The following is a 15,419-nucleotide window of genomic DNA, read 5'->3' as shown; positions in this document are numbered from 1 at the left end:
GGTGCCATGCAAACAGTGCAAATTTCACCCCAAAACTTACACAGAGGCTGTTTAGTGACCTATACTTAGTGCTAAGCCTGCCAGGCTCTCCTGTCCACTGGCACAGATAAAATGAAAGGGGCAAGATTAAAGCATGGTTTTGCAAGGAACAAAAGCTTGTTTAGGAACACAGAACAGTTTCAGCTCAAAACTGCTAACAGCTGATGCTGGTGCACTGGAAGAGCCTGTTTTCTTGGAAAGCTGATGAGTGGGGAAGCTTGTGGAGCAGTGGGCCAGCCAGCTCCAATCTCCCATCCCAGCTGCATACACAGAGAAACTGCAAAACACAAATGCCAGAGGAAAAAAAGGAAAGCTCCAATTATTCTCAGACCACAAGAACAACAATGTTTGAAAGCAAAGATGCCGTCAGGGCAGCAGAAAGGAAGATCTGTCCAAAACAGCCAACTGAAGTAATTGTGTTGTTTTAGTCAGCAGCCACTGAGGCAAGACAAAGTAGAAATCTGCTGTATAGCTGGTTCTGCCACACAGCACTCAGGCCTGATTTACTGTTTCAAGTGGTTTTCAATAAAATCAGAAGTAAAAACTGTCAGATATACAAGTTTTGCTTAAAACCCATTCTCTGTAAATTAGCTTTCCTTTAGAAAGCTTTACTTAGAAAAAGTAATACTGGAAGGAACATGATTTGCTCTTCCTGGGATCATTATTCCTTAAGTGTATTTGCAGCAACAAGGCTGACACTATTTTTTTTTTCAGGGTGATGAACTGATGAGGACAATTTCCCTTTCAGATCATTGCAGAAGGGACAGTTGTATACAGTTTGTAGCAGTCACACGATTCTGGGAAAGATTTTTTTTCCTTTTTAAAAATCTCAAAAAATCCACTTTTGTCTTTCCTTAGCTTGATTCAACTGTGATATTGCCAAAAGGATAAGTATCATGTCAAAACAAGAGTGGCCAGCAAAGCACATGGGTTGGTTTCTCTGTGACAAGAGACCCTGGCTAAGCATCTTTGCCCAGAAAGAAAAAATGTATTGCCCTAAGAGAGATGGACATACAGATACCACAGAACACACCTGAAGTCTTCAAGTGTCACAGATTTACAGTTTTACAGATCTCTTCTTTTTAAAACAAAAAAAGATAAAAAGGAACACACTTCTTGATGGTGCAGAAGGAATATCCATAGGAAATCAAGCACGGTCACACTGATACATTGTACCTGGAACCAGCATGCTATGCAAAGTTACAAAACCAAACTTGTCCACCAAATAAAGCTGAGGGACTCACACTTGCCTGCAGGCTTCAAGTCTCCTTTCCAGAACACTGACAACCCATGTTGGGCATAATTACAACAGTGTCACACAAGGATCACTAATGCTTGCTCATCAGTGCAAACATGCCACTGCCCAGTTTTCTAGGCATTCTCAATTCTTGTTCTTACAGAATCCCAGACTGGGTAAGGCTGGAAGGGACCACACTGGGTGATCTGGTCCAACCTCTCTGCTCAAGCAGCGTCACCCCAGAGCAGATGGCACATGGTACAGGATTGGTCCAGACAGTTCTTGGATATCTCCAGTGAGGGAGATTCCACACCCTCTCTGGGCAATCTGTGCCAGTGCTCACTCACCCACACAGCAAAGAAGTTTTTCCTCATGTTCAAGTGGAACTTGCTGGGCATTGCCTCTTGTCCTGCTGCTGGGCACCACTGAGCAGAGCCTGGTCCATCCTCTGGCACCTCCCCTGAGGTACTGATGCACATTGATGAGGAACCCTCACAGTTTTCTTTCCAAGGTTGAACAGACCCAGCTCCCTCAGCCTTTCCTTGTGAGAGAGATGCTCCAGTCCCTATGCTGGACCCACTTCAGGAGCTCTGTGTCTGCCTTGTCCTGAGAAGCCCAGAACTGGAGGCATCACTCCAGGTGAGGCTGCACAGGTCTGAGTAGAGGGACAGGATCACTTCCCTGCCCTGCTGGCAGAGCTCCCCCTAATGCACCCCAGGACACCAGTGGCCTTGGGCACTGCTGGCTCAGGACAGTGTCCCCATCCAGGTCCTTCTCCAGAGAGCTGCTTTCCAGCAGGTCAGTCCCCAGCCTGTGCTGGTGCCCAGGGCTGTTCCTCCCCAGGTGCAGGATCCTGCATCTGCCTTTGCTGAATTTCACATAGTTCCTCTCTGCTCATCTCTCCAACCTGCCACGGCCCTTTGGAAGGGCTGCAATTTTTCCCCTTCAATCCTTTCCCTCCCCAAAGAGCTTTAATTTTTTCACCAACCTAAGTAACACTTGTTTCTATAAATTGTTATCCTAAGAAGAAACATTGTCTAGTATGCAGTGATTATTCAGATTTTACACAGTACAAATACCTCAATCCACAAGAGAATGCAGCATCACAGAGTGAGGGGGGCTCATCTCCCTACTGGTATGGAAAGAGCCCAGTGTGCAGGGTCATTTCTGATGGCTGTACTGAGGAGCCACCATGGGTAACCCAGATGCAGGCTCTTCCATGTCCACTGGGATCTGTATGCACCAACTTCCTCACCACAAACCCTACCTGAGTAATAATTCTCAGGGAGAGGGAAGCAGCACTTAGTGGATAGAAGAAACCTAAAATACACTAGGCTTAAATCAGTGGATTAGGCAACTGGTTACTGGTAATGAAACAGCAGAGTTTTCACTATATAAAATTTATAAATTTATTTTTTGTAAAAATCCAAAGGGCACGAAGACATCTCACTCAAAATACTGGTAAATCAAACCACACTTAGAAAAATGAAAGCTGATTTTATTATCTTATCCACAGCCAATCATTTGACATGAACATGCATACGTAATTTTGCTACGCACACACCACAGTTCAACGTTAGTTATTAAAGGTTAAACATACAACATACATCCTTACAAAAATGAGTCAAAATGCAAACGTAACTTTTAAACAAAACAGTTTTTACTCATTTAAAAAAACTTTTGTGTTGGGTACCATTTTGTACAAACACAGTTAAACAAATCTGCTTTTAGTTTTCTCATGGCTGCACATGAAAATAAGCTGCAATAGAAAATGAAGTCATCAAGGAATTTTTAAATAGCAGAAGTAGGCAGTCTTGCCATGCAGAAGAAGCAATATTAAATATTAGTTTTTCAAAAAAAGAAAAAAACCACAAGTTTAAAAATATTTAGTTCAAGTCACAAATCTTTCCCCAGTACAGAGAAATCCAAATGCAACGCATAATTAGCTGCCACTTAGGATGGCTATTCTGAAAAGTAGAAATACTTTCCAGAATTGATAATTTTCATTGATTTGGCACAGAAAAGAAGTCTGAGCTTACTTAGGTACAAGAAAGTGATTAAAAAAAAAGAGTAAACAGGAAGAGAGAAAATAAAAGCAAGAATGAACGAGATAGTAGTTGCAATCACTAAAAAAAAAATCTGTGCATCTCAGTCATTGCAGAATACTGTCTACAGCAGGTGCGAATTCCAGGTAATTGTTATTGCAACATGGATTTAATTTGCTTGGAGGTAGTCTCATCATTCAAATGCTTTGTTGTGTACCTAAACACAGAAATAAAGTCAAGATGAGCATAAATGCTATTACATTTTAGCTTACAAATGTGTAATTTCTTTGTTTATGGCTCAACCTGACTGTATCAGAGCAAAACCCTCAGCCATGGATCATCACCCACTCCATGGTCACCAAGAACACAAATCAGACATTCTGATCATAAAATGCTATTACCAATCAGAACTATAATCCAGCAGCCTTGCATCAAGGGGAGCTCAAAATAAGCCTCAGCTGGACAGTGGCTTTCACAGTAAACTCACAGTACCACTTGTGACAGATAATTATTATACATCAGACTACCTGAGGGCTCTGCTCACAGGAAGCATCTTCAAATAAGACAGCTTGAGAAACTCTTCTTCAAAACTTCCAGTGACCAAACCTAGGATCCCTCAATGACAATGGATTTAATCACTTTTCAGCCTAACTTCCTGCTTAGCAGACTGTGCTGGTAAAACTGAAGAGCATACAAATGTGCTTATTTCAGCTCCTTCCCCTTTTAAAATTCTCTAGGATAAGAACACATTTAAATAAAAAAAACTTAGCTATCTCTATTTTTAAAAGATATCCTCATTGCAGGCTTTTTGTATGATTAATTTCCCTGATCTTCCTTCCTAACTAATCATGTAAAAGCAAATAAAATTACTTCATAATTTAAATTTAACATGTTAATTTAGTACTTTCATTGTTATCCACAACTGCAGTACTATTTTACTTGTTCACTTGATAAATATATAATGACTTTTTAGTTTAGAAGTTAATAATACTGCAGATTTCAGCACTTTTTTGGTAATTTATACTTTCAACAAAGAAGCAACCTAAGGCTTTCTGAAATCCTGCAAAGTTATTGCACTTGGTATTCTGCCCATGTGAAAAAGCTGAACATGATTACAGTACTCAGATGAATTTGAAATTACAAAGAGCTGATCTCCCTACCAAAATCAGTATCACCTTCTATTTGTTTTTGAAACACATTATCTGTCTCTTGGGAAAACACAAGGACTTCTCACTCCTCCAGAACCAAAGACTTAGATCTGGATTTAATTGGTCACGATGACATCTTGAACCTGTTTTCATCACACAAGCACACAACAGATCACTCCTGCATCTCTTCCTAACAATTCCAAACATGGCTGAAAGAAGATTTAAATATCCTACCCAGAGAGTAATATGTACAAAAATCAGGACTGCTACAGCATCCATGCATGGAAAGGGTTGGAGCAGGGAAAGCACAGTCTGAGAGCACAGACTGCATTTACACTGCTCACCACAGAGTTAATTGTATAATTAAAAGTTAATGTTAATTAATGTCACTGCTCAGGGAAGGGAGCACCTGAACTACACCTACCATGTGCTTACATAGTGTCAACAATGATGAGGAAAATGGGCTACTAATAAAGACTGGTGATCATGGCAGCTGCAATCACAATAAACTAGTCAGAAATAAATGCTAATGCAGCATTTTCCCTCTGGAAGCCTATTTTTACTGATCACCATCTCAATGACTGATCATGTTATGAAGCTCAGAGATGAACATGATTTTAGCATGGAAATAATCACATGATTTTTTAAATTAGACACGGATTTTTAAAAAATGTAACTAATAATCTGAAACTTCGCAAAAGAACCCCCCTACAATACTACATTATTTAACTCCTTACCACATCATGACACAAAAAAAGCAAATGAAATTGAAGCAGCTTCACTACAGATAAGGAATACAAATCACAACTGCACAATTTCAGACAAGACAAACTAAAGCTTCCACATTCCAAGCAAGTGCATAAGTAACAACACACAGTTACAGTTATTTGTTACCAAAGTAATGATACTTTTCCAAGTAAGGACAAGAACAAAGACTTCATCGACTTATCACATTTTTGCATTTTTTGCCACTTCTCCCATGCTGGACACCCACAAAACAAACATGTGAATGACTATAGATACAGCTTTACAACCCCAATTAGCAGGCTTTAGATTAATATACTGAATTATTGATCTTTCTTTACTTCTCCAATTAATGTGGCAAATTCTTGGCTCATCTATTCTACAGCAGAGACTCGTGACTTTAGTTCTTTCTAAAAAGGAGCAATTTCTAGTTACTTACCACACCATACTGACTCATTCTTAACCTGCATGCATGGAAAAAGTGATCTTAGAATGAACAACTGCAAATTCACAACCCTGTTAAAACCCAGAGGCCTCTTCATGCATCCTTGTCTCAAGTCACATTAGAAGAAAAGCCTGCAATAATTACATTCACCTTTCCCTGAAACAGTCACTGAATACTTTGCTGTAAAGAAAATGCCTTGGGCAGTTCATGAAAATTCACAACAAAATATTAAAAAAAACCTCAAGAAACAAAAAGGAGTACCTGAGAGCATTTAGAAGGCCTTCTACACTGTTAGGAGGCTGGTCTTTAAGAACTTTGATGCATCCTTTCATCTAGGAGTTAAAAAAATCACAGTTTTTTCCATGCTAATACCTTCTGAGTTTACAAGAATGTTTTATATTCAGTATGTCAGAGATCAAAAATAAGTATTTAAAAATAGCAGTAGTATAAAGACATTTTCTGGATATTAAAAAGGAATTAAGCTTTCATTATTACATCTTCCTATCACAGACTGGCTTAGCTACTTAAAAAGCTGCATTAAGTGCACCCTCAGCAACTTTGCTGATGACACCAAGCTGTGTGGAGTGGCTGACACTGGAGGGGAGGGGAGGCACCCAGAGGGACCTGTGAACACCATAAAGCTCAACAACTCCAAGTGCAAGGTCCTGCAACTGGATCAGGGCATCCCAAGCACAAACACAGGCTGGGCAGAGAATGGACTGGGAGCAGCCATGAAGAGAAGACTTGGGGATATTGTTGGGTGAGAAATTCAACACAACCCAGCAAAGTGCTCTGGCAGCCCAGAAAGCCAACACTGTCCTGGGCTGCAGCAAAAGAAATGTGGCCAGCACAGCAAGGGAGGTGATTCTCTACCTCTGCTCTGCTCTTGTAAGACGCCACCTGATCCCAGCTCTGGTGTCACCAGCAGAAAAATGACACAGCCATGCCAGAGTGAGTCCAGAGGAGGGTCATGAAGATGATCAGAGGGCTGGAACACCTCTCCTATTAGGAAAGGCTGAGAGAACTGGGGCTGTTCAGCCTGGAGAATGCTCTGGGGAGACCTCAGAGCACCTTCCAGTACCTCAAGGGGGCTACAAGAGAGATGGAAAGAGATATTTTACAAGAGCATGTAGTGATGAGGGAGAATGACTTTGAATGTTGTGGCTGCCTCATCCCTGGGAGTGCCCAAGGCCAGACTGGACAGGGCCTTAAGCAACCTGAACCAGTGGAAGGTGTCCCTGTCCATGGCAGGGGCTGCAACTGGATGATCTTTAAGGTCCCTTCCAACTCAAACCATTCTATAACTTCAGTGAACTTTCAAGTTCTGCTTTATCAACCTTAAAAAAAAAAAAGGAACTGTGAGCAAAAATACATATTTATCATAATTCCATTAAGAATTACTATATTCAGCCAGTGAAATAATGACCAACTGTAATTCATACAATGGCTCCTTTTGAAATAGCCACAAAACCACACACATTAACAGCATGTATTCCACAGGCTTACTATCAAACAACAGGAGAAAGTTAGAAGTGTGGTGGATGGTGACCTGAGCTACTCACCAGTCAGTGAGGAACAAGCCAGGGGCTGTTGTTACTTTCTGATCTGGACCTTTCAAGACAACCACTGCTTACAAGTATTTCCAGACACTACCTGAATTACATAAAAACAGATTTTTCATCACCCATTACAAGTCCGAAGCCCTAGTTTGTATTTCTCAGTACTTAAATATATATTTTTGCTCACAGCTCCATGTTTAGCACCAACCCAGTGTATACATCTGCTATTAGAACCTGCAAGCCAGAAAAGGAACCTACACACAATTTAAATACTCAGGAGATTATTTAGCAACAGTAAACTTACATCAATTTTTGAAGTTTTGGCAAAAGCGCCCACTGGATGCACGTGGTCATAGAGTATGATGACACCCACCATTACCCTCAGACAGAATGATACTGTTTCCTCATTTGTAAACCTGCTTCTATATTCCCTGGAATTTAAACACACAGCTTATTATCTATGAAACACAAGACAACAGTACATATTAGTAACAACCAAATTAAGATTAATGACAAAAATTCTACTATAAATCCTCAGAGAAAACACAAACAAACCAACCAACCCAACCAAATCCACCAATCCCAAACTTTTGAGAGTTTTCTATATTCCTTTCAATAACCTGCCAGAAGTCATATGATTGTTTAGAAAGTTACCTGAAGCTTAATAAAACTTCTCAAACCTAAAACAGGATCCTACTTCTACACCATTTGGATTTTTTCAGGGATAAAAAAGATTAAAACAATACAAACTTTGTCTTCAGTGCTTCCTACACTTTTCCCTGCCACCTTCTAATGCACACTCAAACTTCTGACTTAGAAAAAAAACCAAGGCAGACTAATGGACAACTTTTAGCTGCTTTTATAAATGGTATAGTCCATTCCTAAGAAGAGTAAGAGTATAAATGCTTGGAGCTCTTAAGGTACTCCAAAACAAATGTCCTGTGATATTTGGACAGAAACTTATTTTAAAAGACATAGCTCATGCCCTAGTGATTTTAGCAATAGAAAACTATTTAGAACACAGAAGAAAGAGATTTAAAAAATAACCAAAGATTAGTCTGACTTTGGTCTTACTCCCAGTGCCTCTTAAATGTACAGAAGACAACTGACTGCCTTCATGCCTAGAAGTTGTGTCTTAATTCCCCTGAGAGGAGCACTGTCATTTTGTCAGAGCCATCAGCCAGGCCAGTTAGCAAGGACATACCAACCAGAGCAATGCCCAAAGCCCATCTTTCAGGAGGCCCTAGGCAATCATGCTCAAATAGTCTATTGCTCTGAATTATACATGAGAAAACCACTTATAAAGAGTGCCAAGAGGTTGTCTAGCTTCCATAGCCACTCTATTTTAAAATATTAATACGTTCAGAAAAATAGACCACATGATTTGTGTGGCTGGCAAAATGAAACAAGGTGGTTTCATGTCAGTGTAAACAACTAGGCTGGTAAAAAAGGAAACACTACAGCTCCTAATTACTCCAATTATATTTCTTTCATGCATCACAAGTCAGGTCTGAAGCAGAGAGGTGACTCATGCCCAACCCAGGCAGTGTTTGTACTCACGGAGTTTCCAGCATGACCCTGCACACACTTGCCATGGTGCTTAAACAATCTGTCGTATTCTCTATTGGTAAGTTTTTATTCTGCAAGAGAAGGTTAACAGTTTCCACAATTCAATTACTGTCAAATACTATCCTACAAAAATCTAAGTCAAATCAGTTATCTGATGGCACAGCAATGTGGAGCAATTAAGCACATCGACACAACTATGGTCAGTCAGGTAGTCTTGAACTGGTTTTTTTTCTAATGTTATCCTGCAAATTAGCAATTTACAGAGTGAAAGCTAGCACATGGGTTTTGCCTGCTTGTTTATAGTCAAGGAACCACACCCTTGACATGACTGACTTTTGGAAAGTTTTGAAATAATCATCTAACTTGCTCCTCCAAGGACAAAAACTTCTATAGCCTAATATGTTCATCTGCTGTAATAGCAAAAGTCAAAATTGTAGCAGAAAACCATCACAAATAAATGTAAAATAACAGGACAATTTTCTTAAGGCATTTCAAGCAGAAAGCAGAACTCAGGGGAAAAAAGTCATTAAAAGACAGATGTAACTTTGCATTAATCATGCAAGGCACAGTTATTTTCTATTAATAAAGAGTGAGCATTCTTTATATATAAGCCAAAAAATCATCATAGTTACCAGAAGGCAACTACTACTTGTAAAGACTGGATTTTACAACCAATATTTATTTAGGTAGTCAAGGATAAATAGGGAAGAGTCAAAACGTTGAAATACTTTTCCAGTTCAGGTTCCTTCTCCCTTTTGCAATAATGTAGTATACTTGACTTTACACAGAAGACTTTACAAAAGAGTTTTGGGAAGGAGAAGAGGAAGCTATATTTCAATTCCATTCCCTATTTCAAGCAGAGAGAATCAAGCTGTTTCTTTTTTAATCTTCCAAAATTTCTGCTCTAAACCACAATGCAGGCAAAATACTTACCTCTCCCACCTCCCTGCTTGAGGAAAGCCATCACTACTGATGTGACACTATCTATTACTTTTTGGGAACATATACACAAAGTGCCTGGCTGGAGTCCCTAACTCTACAGCATCTGAGAAAGACATTACATTTCCTGAGGCTCCAAACCCCAAGTTTTATTTCTAGAAGACAGATTAGGCCTGGTGCTGTTTGTTGCCCATTATGTCTATCCCTGCAGTGCTCGGATGCACATTATCCAAGCCATAAATTTATACTCTTACCTCTGACACAAACTTTGTTGTGGCATCACTTAAGGTTTTTAACATTGGCGTTGCTTCAGCATAAAATAAAGACATTCTGTTTGCCAACTCATTATTTACTTCATTTTCTCCCTCTGCCTAAAAAGCAGAAGAAAGAGTTTAGTTGTTCTGTCCATGGAGAAGAGAGGAGGTAGCAGAACACTACATTTCATGTTATCCAAGGGTTACCTACTGGGACATTGTTAATCCTCATACGGCTCAGAGTTCTTCTGTAGTAGCTGAAGTCATTCTGTATAGCAGGATTTGTCATCTATGCAGATATGGAAGCAAGAGAGTTGTGACAAATTCACAGTAAGTGAGGATAAGTTTTTATAAAACATAATACTCCCAAAAATGACAATATTCAACTTCCTAAAATGAAGCAAAAAGGCCTGTGACATGTTAGGAACTGGAAAGCACAACATAAAGCTTTCTGGTTTCTCATATTCAGAACAAGCTCCAACAGGAATGACAAAAGGAGCAGTCTCCTAAATACAAGTTGGAAATAAGTAGGTTGAAAAAAATTGCTTTGCTAATTTGACTCCAAGGATCAGACCAGCAAATTAATTATCATTTCAGCCTTAGTTCTTTGCACATTAGCAAGAAAATAGCTGGACTATGGCTGCACACAAGCCAAAAGCAGCAGCATTATCCCAAGTGATATGCCAAATTTGGGTGAAGAAACATGATTAATGTGAACTGAAATACAACAAGTGCCTAAAGCTAATAAGATATTTCATCTGCTTTCCAGTTTAATCTAACTCTAGGTCACGAGAGCAAACCAAGCATACTGGATATTTGAATATGCACTGCACATTCTATTCCAGAACAAAACACAACCCAGATCACTTCAGTAAACAGACTTGACCTCTTCTTCTAGCCCTCTGATTACAAGCTCTTACCTTGAGCTCATCAAACCGGAGTGTGAAGTGAAGAATTTCTGCAAACTGCTTAGCAAGAGCCTGCTCTCGCTCCAGGTGTTGTGTGGGGGAGTAGGGAGTGCTGGTCAGGGCTCCCAGCAGGCCCCGCAGTCCTGCCTCTGCAACAACACAACAGCACCTTGCAACACACAGCTGCACCCTGCTTGCCTCCCTGCTGGCTGATACTCTGCATGCTGCACTTAAAATGCACAGCTGCCAGAACTCATGGTGATTAACAATAAAGGGACTTGCCTGTCTATGTGTCAGCTGCTGTCATATTTACATACAAATTGCTGTACAGACCAGGTCTCATCAGCACTGACAGCCACTAAGAAAACTTATTGTAAAGTTTTACTCAAGCTTTGTCTGCAACAGTTGTGTAGAACATATTTCAATAACCTGTCATTGAAAGTCTATTTCAGCCATTAGGAGAACCCAGATTACAAGAGGCACATAGCTATAAGCAGAAGTCATGCCTTACTTAAGATAAATTCCTGTTCCATCTTCTTGAGAAAAATACCTCACCCACTTTAAAAGCAGAACTTGCCTGCATAAAGTTTCCATGTTTTAATCACATTTTTATAAGCTATGTCAATAAATTTGATTAAAAGTGAGATAACAACAGAAAGCTGGTCTGTTTGTTGTTATCTCACTTTTAATGTTTTTAAAATACAAGTCTCATAGGTTTTATTGGCATAGCCACCACATCACTGAGTTTCAGAAGAGGCATGAAGCACCATCTCAAGTGTTGCATGTGTATAAACCAAGACTGCATTTCCACACAGCAAATTATTTCTGGTGTTTAAGGAGGAATAATAGTCTCTTTTAAGTACTCTTGGTATCAAAAACACTGACAGAATTAGTTCCTGATTATTTAGTCTGCTTATTTCCAGTCAATCAGCTGTTTACTGCTTTCCTGAGTTACTAAAGCAGTAGAAGAAAAGTAACAAGGAAAATCCCATTCTCTCTCTCCTCTCAGGTATCCACTGAAGCAAGTTTGTTGTCATCCAGTGTATGAAGGAATCTGTGCAATATCAGTTGACCTAGATGTGATCACATCTGAATATGCCAAATATACTAATTAATGAAGACAAAAAAAACCCCAAGTTAACACCCTCCCATTTACCTAGTCTTTGAGAAAATTCATAGAATTTCTTTAGTTTGCCTACTAGTGGAACAACTGCACCCCATGCCTTCTCTTGGAGCTTCTCATCATTTGGATGCTGTATTGCCTTAAATTAGAAAAAGAGAGGAGAAAAGTATGCTTAGATTGGGAATAACACATGCACTGCTGACAAAACAACCCCAAACAACAAAACACAAAACCCCAAAACATCTATGCAGGACAATTGTTTGAAGAGCTAATAATTAAAAATCTACCTACTAAGAAGTTTTCAGTTGAGAGACAAGCATGTACTAACCCATGTCTGTTCCAAAAAGGTCTAAAAATTTGTGTTGAAAGTAAGCATCCTGAACAGGAAAATAACTTGGAGAGAGTATAAAGAAATGGTTAAAAATCGAGTTACTTAGATAAGAAAATTTACATATCCAGATCTAGTGAATTCAAATTAACAACTTACTCCAAGCAAAAAGATTAAGTGATCAAAATGGCATCTTAATGTTGGTATCACTAATTACCAAATTTGCAAAGAAAAAAATTGCTGTGAAACTCAGGCTAACTATTACAGTAGGAACATTTAAGCATAACCAACAACATAAAGCACCAACAGGACATAGCATATACCACAGCTTTGAGGGATAGATTTATAGACTTTGTCTTTACAGTTAACTTCCAGACATAATACATTAAATTCAACCTCTCCAGTTAGCAACTGAAAATATACTAACAAAACAGAAATAAAAATGCTCCTAACTTTTGTGCAGCATTTTCACTATCAAATAATTGATTTCAAGAACTGCTTCAGTCAACCATGGGCTGTGGCTTGCAGCACACTCCTCTCTGGTCCTACAAAGCTTCCTTCCTGCCATGTCTGCCCCCTCTCAGAGGGTACCTCTCCTTTCTCCATGGCATCTGCAGACACACATTCCTGCCTGACCCTACAGCCTGCCCCTGAACATGCTCCATCCTTGAAGAAAAAGTAAGCTATCTCCCCTCCCAAGGGTTTTGTGTGACACAGTCATCCTTCTTAAACCTACCTTATCAATTCAATGGAGAGAAAAACTCTCAAAGCTGAATGGCTTTGAGTATCAAATTGCTATGGAGTGAGCAAAGACTCCTCCTCTCTAACACTATTTCATAAGGGTACGTTACACTGAGTGACTCCTTCCTTCATGAGCAAAGCAACCCCCATTGCTGCATGTGAGGAAGAACAAAGGGAGTTGGGAGAATATTTATTCCACCCTTTATTAAAAATAAAAAAAAAATATGGAATGACATTCTGTACAGGAACTTTGCTTCTGTTCCAAACATCTACTTTAGTAAATAAAAGCCAATTAAAAGAGATTGAAAATGAGATGCCTTTTGTATTAGGATTACCAAATCAGGCTTCTCCAGTTACCATACAAGAGGATGTCAACACTCAGAATTGGACTGTAGTCACACCATGCTCTTTCCAAATTCACTATTAACTCAAGAAGAGTTTATGTGGGAATACAAAGAAAAATCAATAGGAATAATACCCCCAAAACTCTGAGAAGCATCATTTGCCATTACATATGTGGATTAATATGATGGAAACAAGCAACATCTGTTTTGCTGTTAAAAAGAAACATTCCAGAGCAGAAATTTAAGACAGTGATTTTAATAGACAACATGCTCTGCCAAAACAGCTCCTGCAAGCAAAGTTAAACCCCAGCAGTATTTGGTTAGGATCAGACAATGAACAACCACAGGTTGTGCACAGTTGTAACACTCTAGCTCACCTCTCGTATTTCATGGCCAGCTCCTCTATATGACTGCAAGTCTTCCAGTATTCCTTCTGCATCCTTTAACACTACATTCACCTGATTATAAATTTCCTTTTCAGATTCTGTAGGTTGGGCATCTAAACAGCAGAACATATTAAATGTATATATATTTATTTTTAACAACATGGTATTCAATAGGCACATCACCACCTATAGGACAAATTCTTCATGCAGCAACTCATCAAGAATTTTCATTCTCTGAAGAGCTACTACAATGTATAAGGAACTCCAACTGTACAATATAATTGAATAATTGTATCCATTTTAGTAGTCTCTTCATTTACCATCCCAAAAATTCACTGGATTCTATCTTCTTGACTTATTTAAAAATCAGTTAGGAGAAGAAATCCTGATGAGTTGTCTTTATGACAGTCATATAATCTCACCTTGGGGTGCAGTAGAGGCTCACTGGAAGTAACTTAGGTAAGCACTCAAAAGACACACTCCCTACAGATAGCACAGGAGGTGTCCATGTCTACTGTTATCTAGAAACACTGCATCAGATTCTTTTCCATCTTGTCTGCCTCAGCTTTAACTGCTTGGGAAAGGAGCCATCTTTTACTTTTAAATATATTTAATTCTCAAAACATATTCTTTACTGCACTCATCGCAAAATCAGGGCTGAGAACAGAAAGATCTAGTGTGAGCTTGTGTAGGGCTTTTTTTTTTTTTGTCCCCTGTCTTTAAAGATATAAGCTATCTCCTGCATTTTTTCTAATTAGCTAAGGGTTTCCCAGAAGTATATTGGGTCATAATTTCAAAAAGCTAAATAGACATCTTTAAAGATACGTGATTCTGTAAGAAGGATGTTTTGAGAAAAATCAACATAAGTTTTTAACCTTTAAAAACAATCAGCTAGGAAAAGTATCTCAGACATGGTTTACCTGAACAAAATTTTTTTTCTTTTAAAATGCTGATGGCATCTATAAGGCTAGTTCCTTTTAGATTCATATTTAAAACAAAAAAGAAGTTAGTTACTAAAGTTCTTGTAAAAAATCCACTTCTCTGTTAACATGGGCAAAATATGTTATGGAATAAATATAATTGTATTTTAGTCCATTATTTCCAAAGCCAAAATCAGGGTATTAACAACAGATTCTTTTGTATAAGGACAGACAAAAGCTATCCAAGGATAATATATCCTCATGACTTTGTGCAGTGTGAAGAGTCTGGAAAATGTCTTTTTAGAAGTGCTTTTTCCATGATCCATATGTACAACTTCCCATGGAAGTTAGGTACATCTTTACATTTGAAATAAAATTCCCACAGTATCTTAGTGTTACATACTAGAAAAACATAAGAGAAAACAAAGTTTGTATTAGGAGAAAATAAATTTCACATCCATTGCCTGTGTGGATTTTGCTGTAATTTTTGCAAATACATCTTGTTTTTGCAGTTTAATGCATAAAGAGTGGGCATTATTATCAAATATGCCTATATATAGACCTTGCAACAGTTTAACTGGTATTTTGAAAAACATCAAGAATTAGCACAGGTTAAAAAGAACCTGGTCACTCCTTTGAAAATAAAGATAAAAGAGCACCACATTGATTAGGCATCGAGTAAAAATGGCC

The 15,419-nt window shown here is 38.8% G+C and overlaps 1 protein-coding gene across 5 annotated transcripts in view; it reads right to left on the bottom strand.

Annotated features, from left to right (window-relative positions):
* Positions 1 to 2,753: 2,753 nt before the first annotated feature.
* CYRIB (CYFIP related Rac1 interactor B) overlaps positions 2,754 to 15,419 on the bottom strand; it is a 75,682-nt gene continuing 63,016 nt past the window's right edge. For all 5 annotated transcript variants that reach the window (XM_079301139.1, XM_079301141.1, XM_079301138.1 and 2 more), the window contains 9 exons: positions 13,801 to 13,922; positions 12,044 to 12,149; positions 10,900 to 11,036; positions 10,191 to 10,268; positions 9,980 to 10,096; positions 8,778 to 8,857; positions 7,522 to 7,648; positions 5,920 to 5,990; positions 2,754 to 3,538 (listed from right to left, as the gene is read on the bottom strand). In XM_079301139.1, the coding sequence (XP_079157265.1) occupies positions 3,475 to 3,538; positions 5,920 to 5,990; positions 7,522 to 7,648; positions 8,778 to 8,857; positions 9,980 to 10,096; positions 10,191 to 10,268; positions 10,900 to 11,036; positions 12,044 to 12,149; positions 13,801 to 13,922 (902 nt within the window). In that variant the 3' untranslated portion in view covers positions 2,754 to 3,474. The remainder of the gene's footprint in view (positions 3,539 to 5,919; positions 5,991 to 7,521; positions 7,649 to 8,777; positions 8,858 to 9,979; positions 10,097 to 10,190; positions 10,269 to 10,899; positions 11,037 to 12,043; positions 12,150 to 13,800; positions 13,923 to 15,419) is intronic.

Source organism: Erithacus rubecula (assembly GCF_903797595.1).
Source record: "Erithacus rubecula genome assembly, chromosome: 3".
NCBI lineage: Eukaryota > Metazoa > Chordata > Aves > Passeriformes > Muscicapidae > Erithacus > Erithacus rubecula.
Note: the sequence above shows the minus strand (reverse complement) of the source record. Positions and strands in the feature narration are given on the sequence as shown.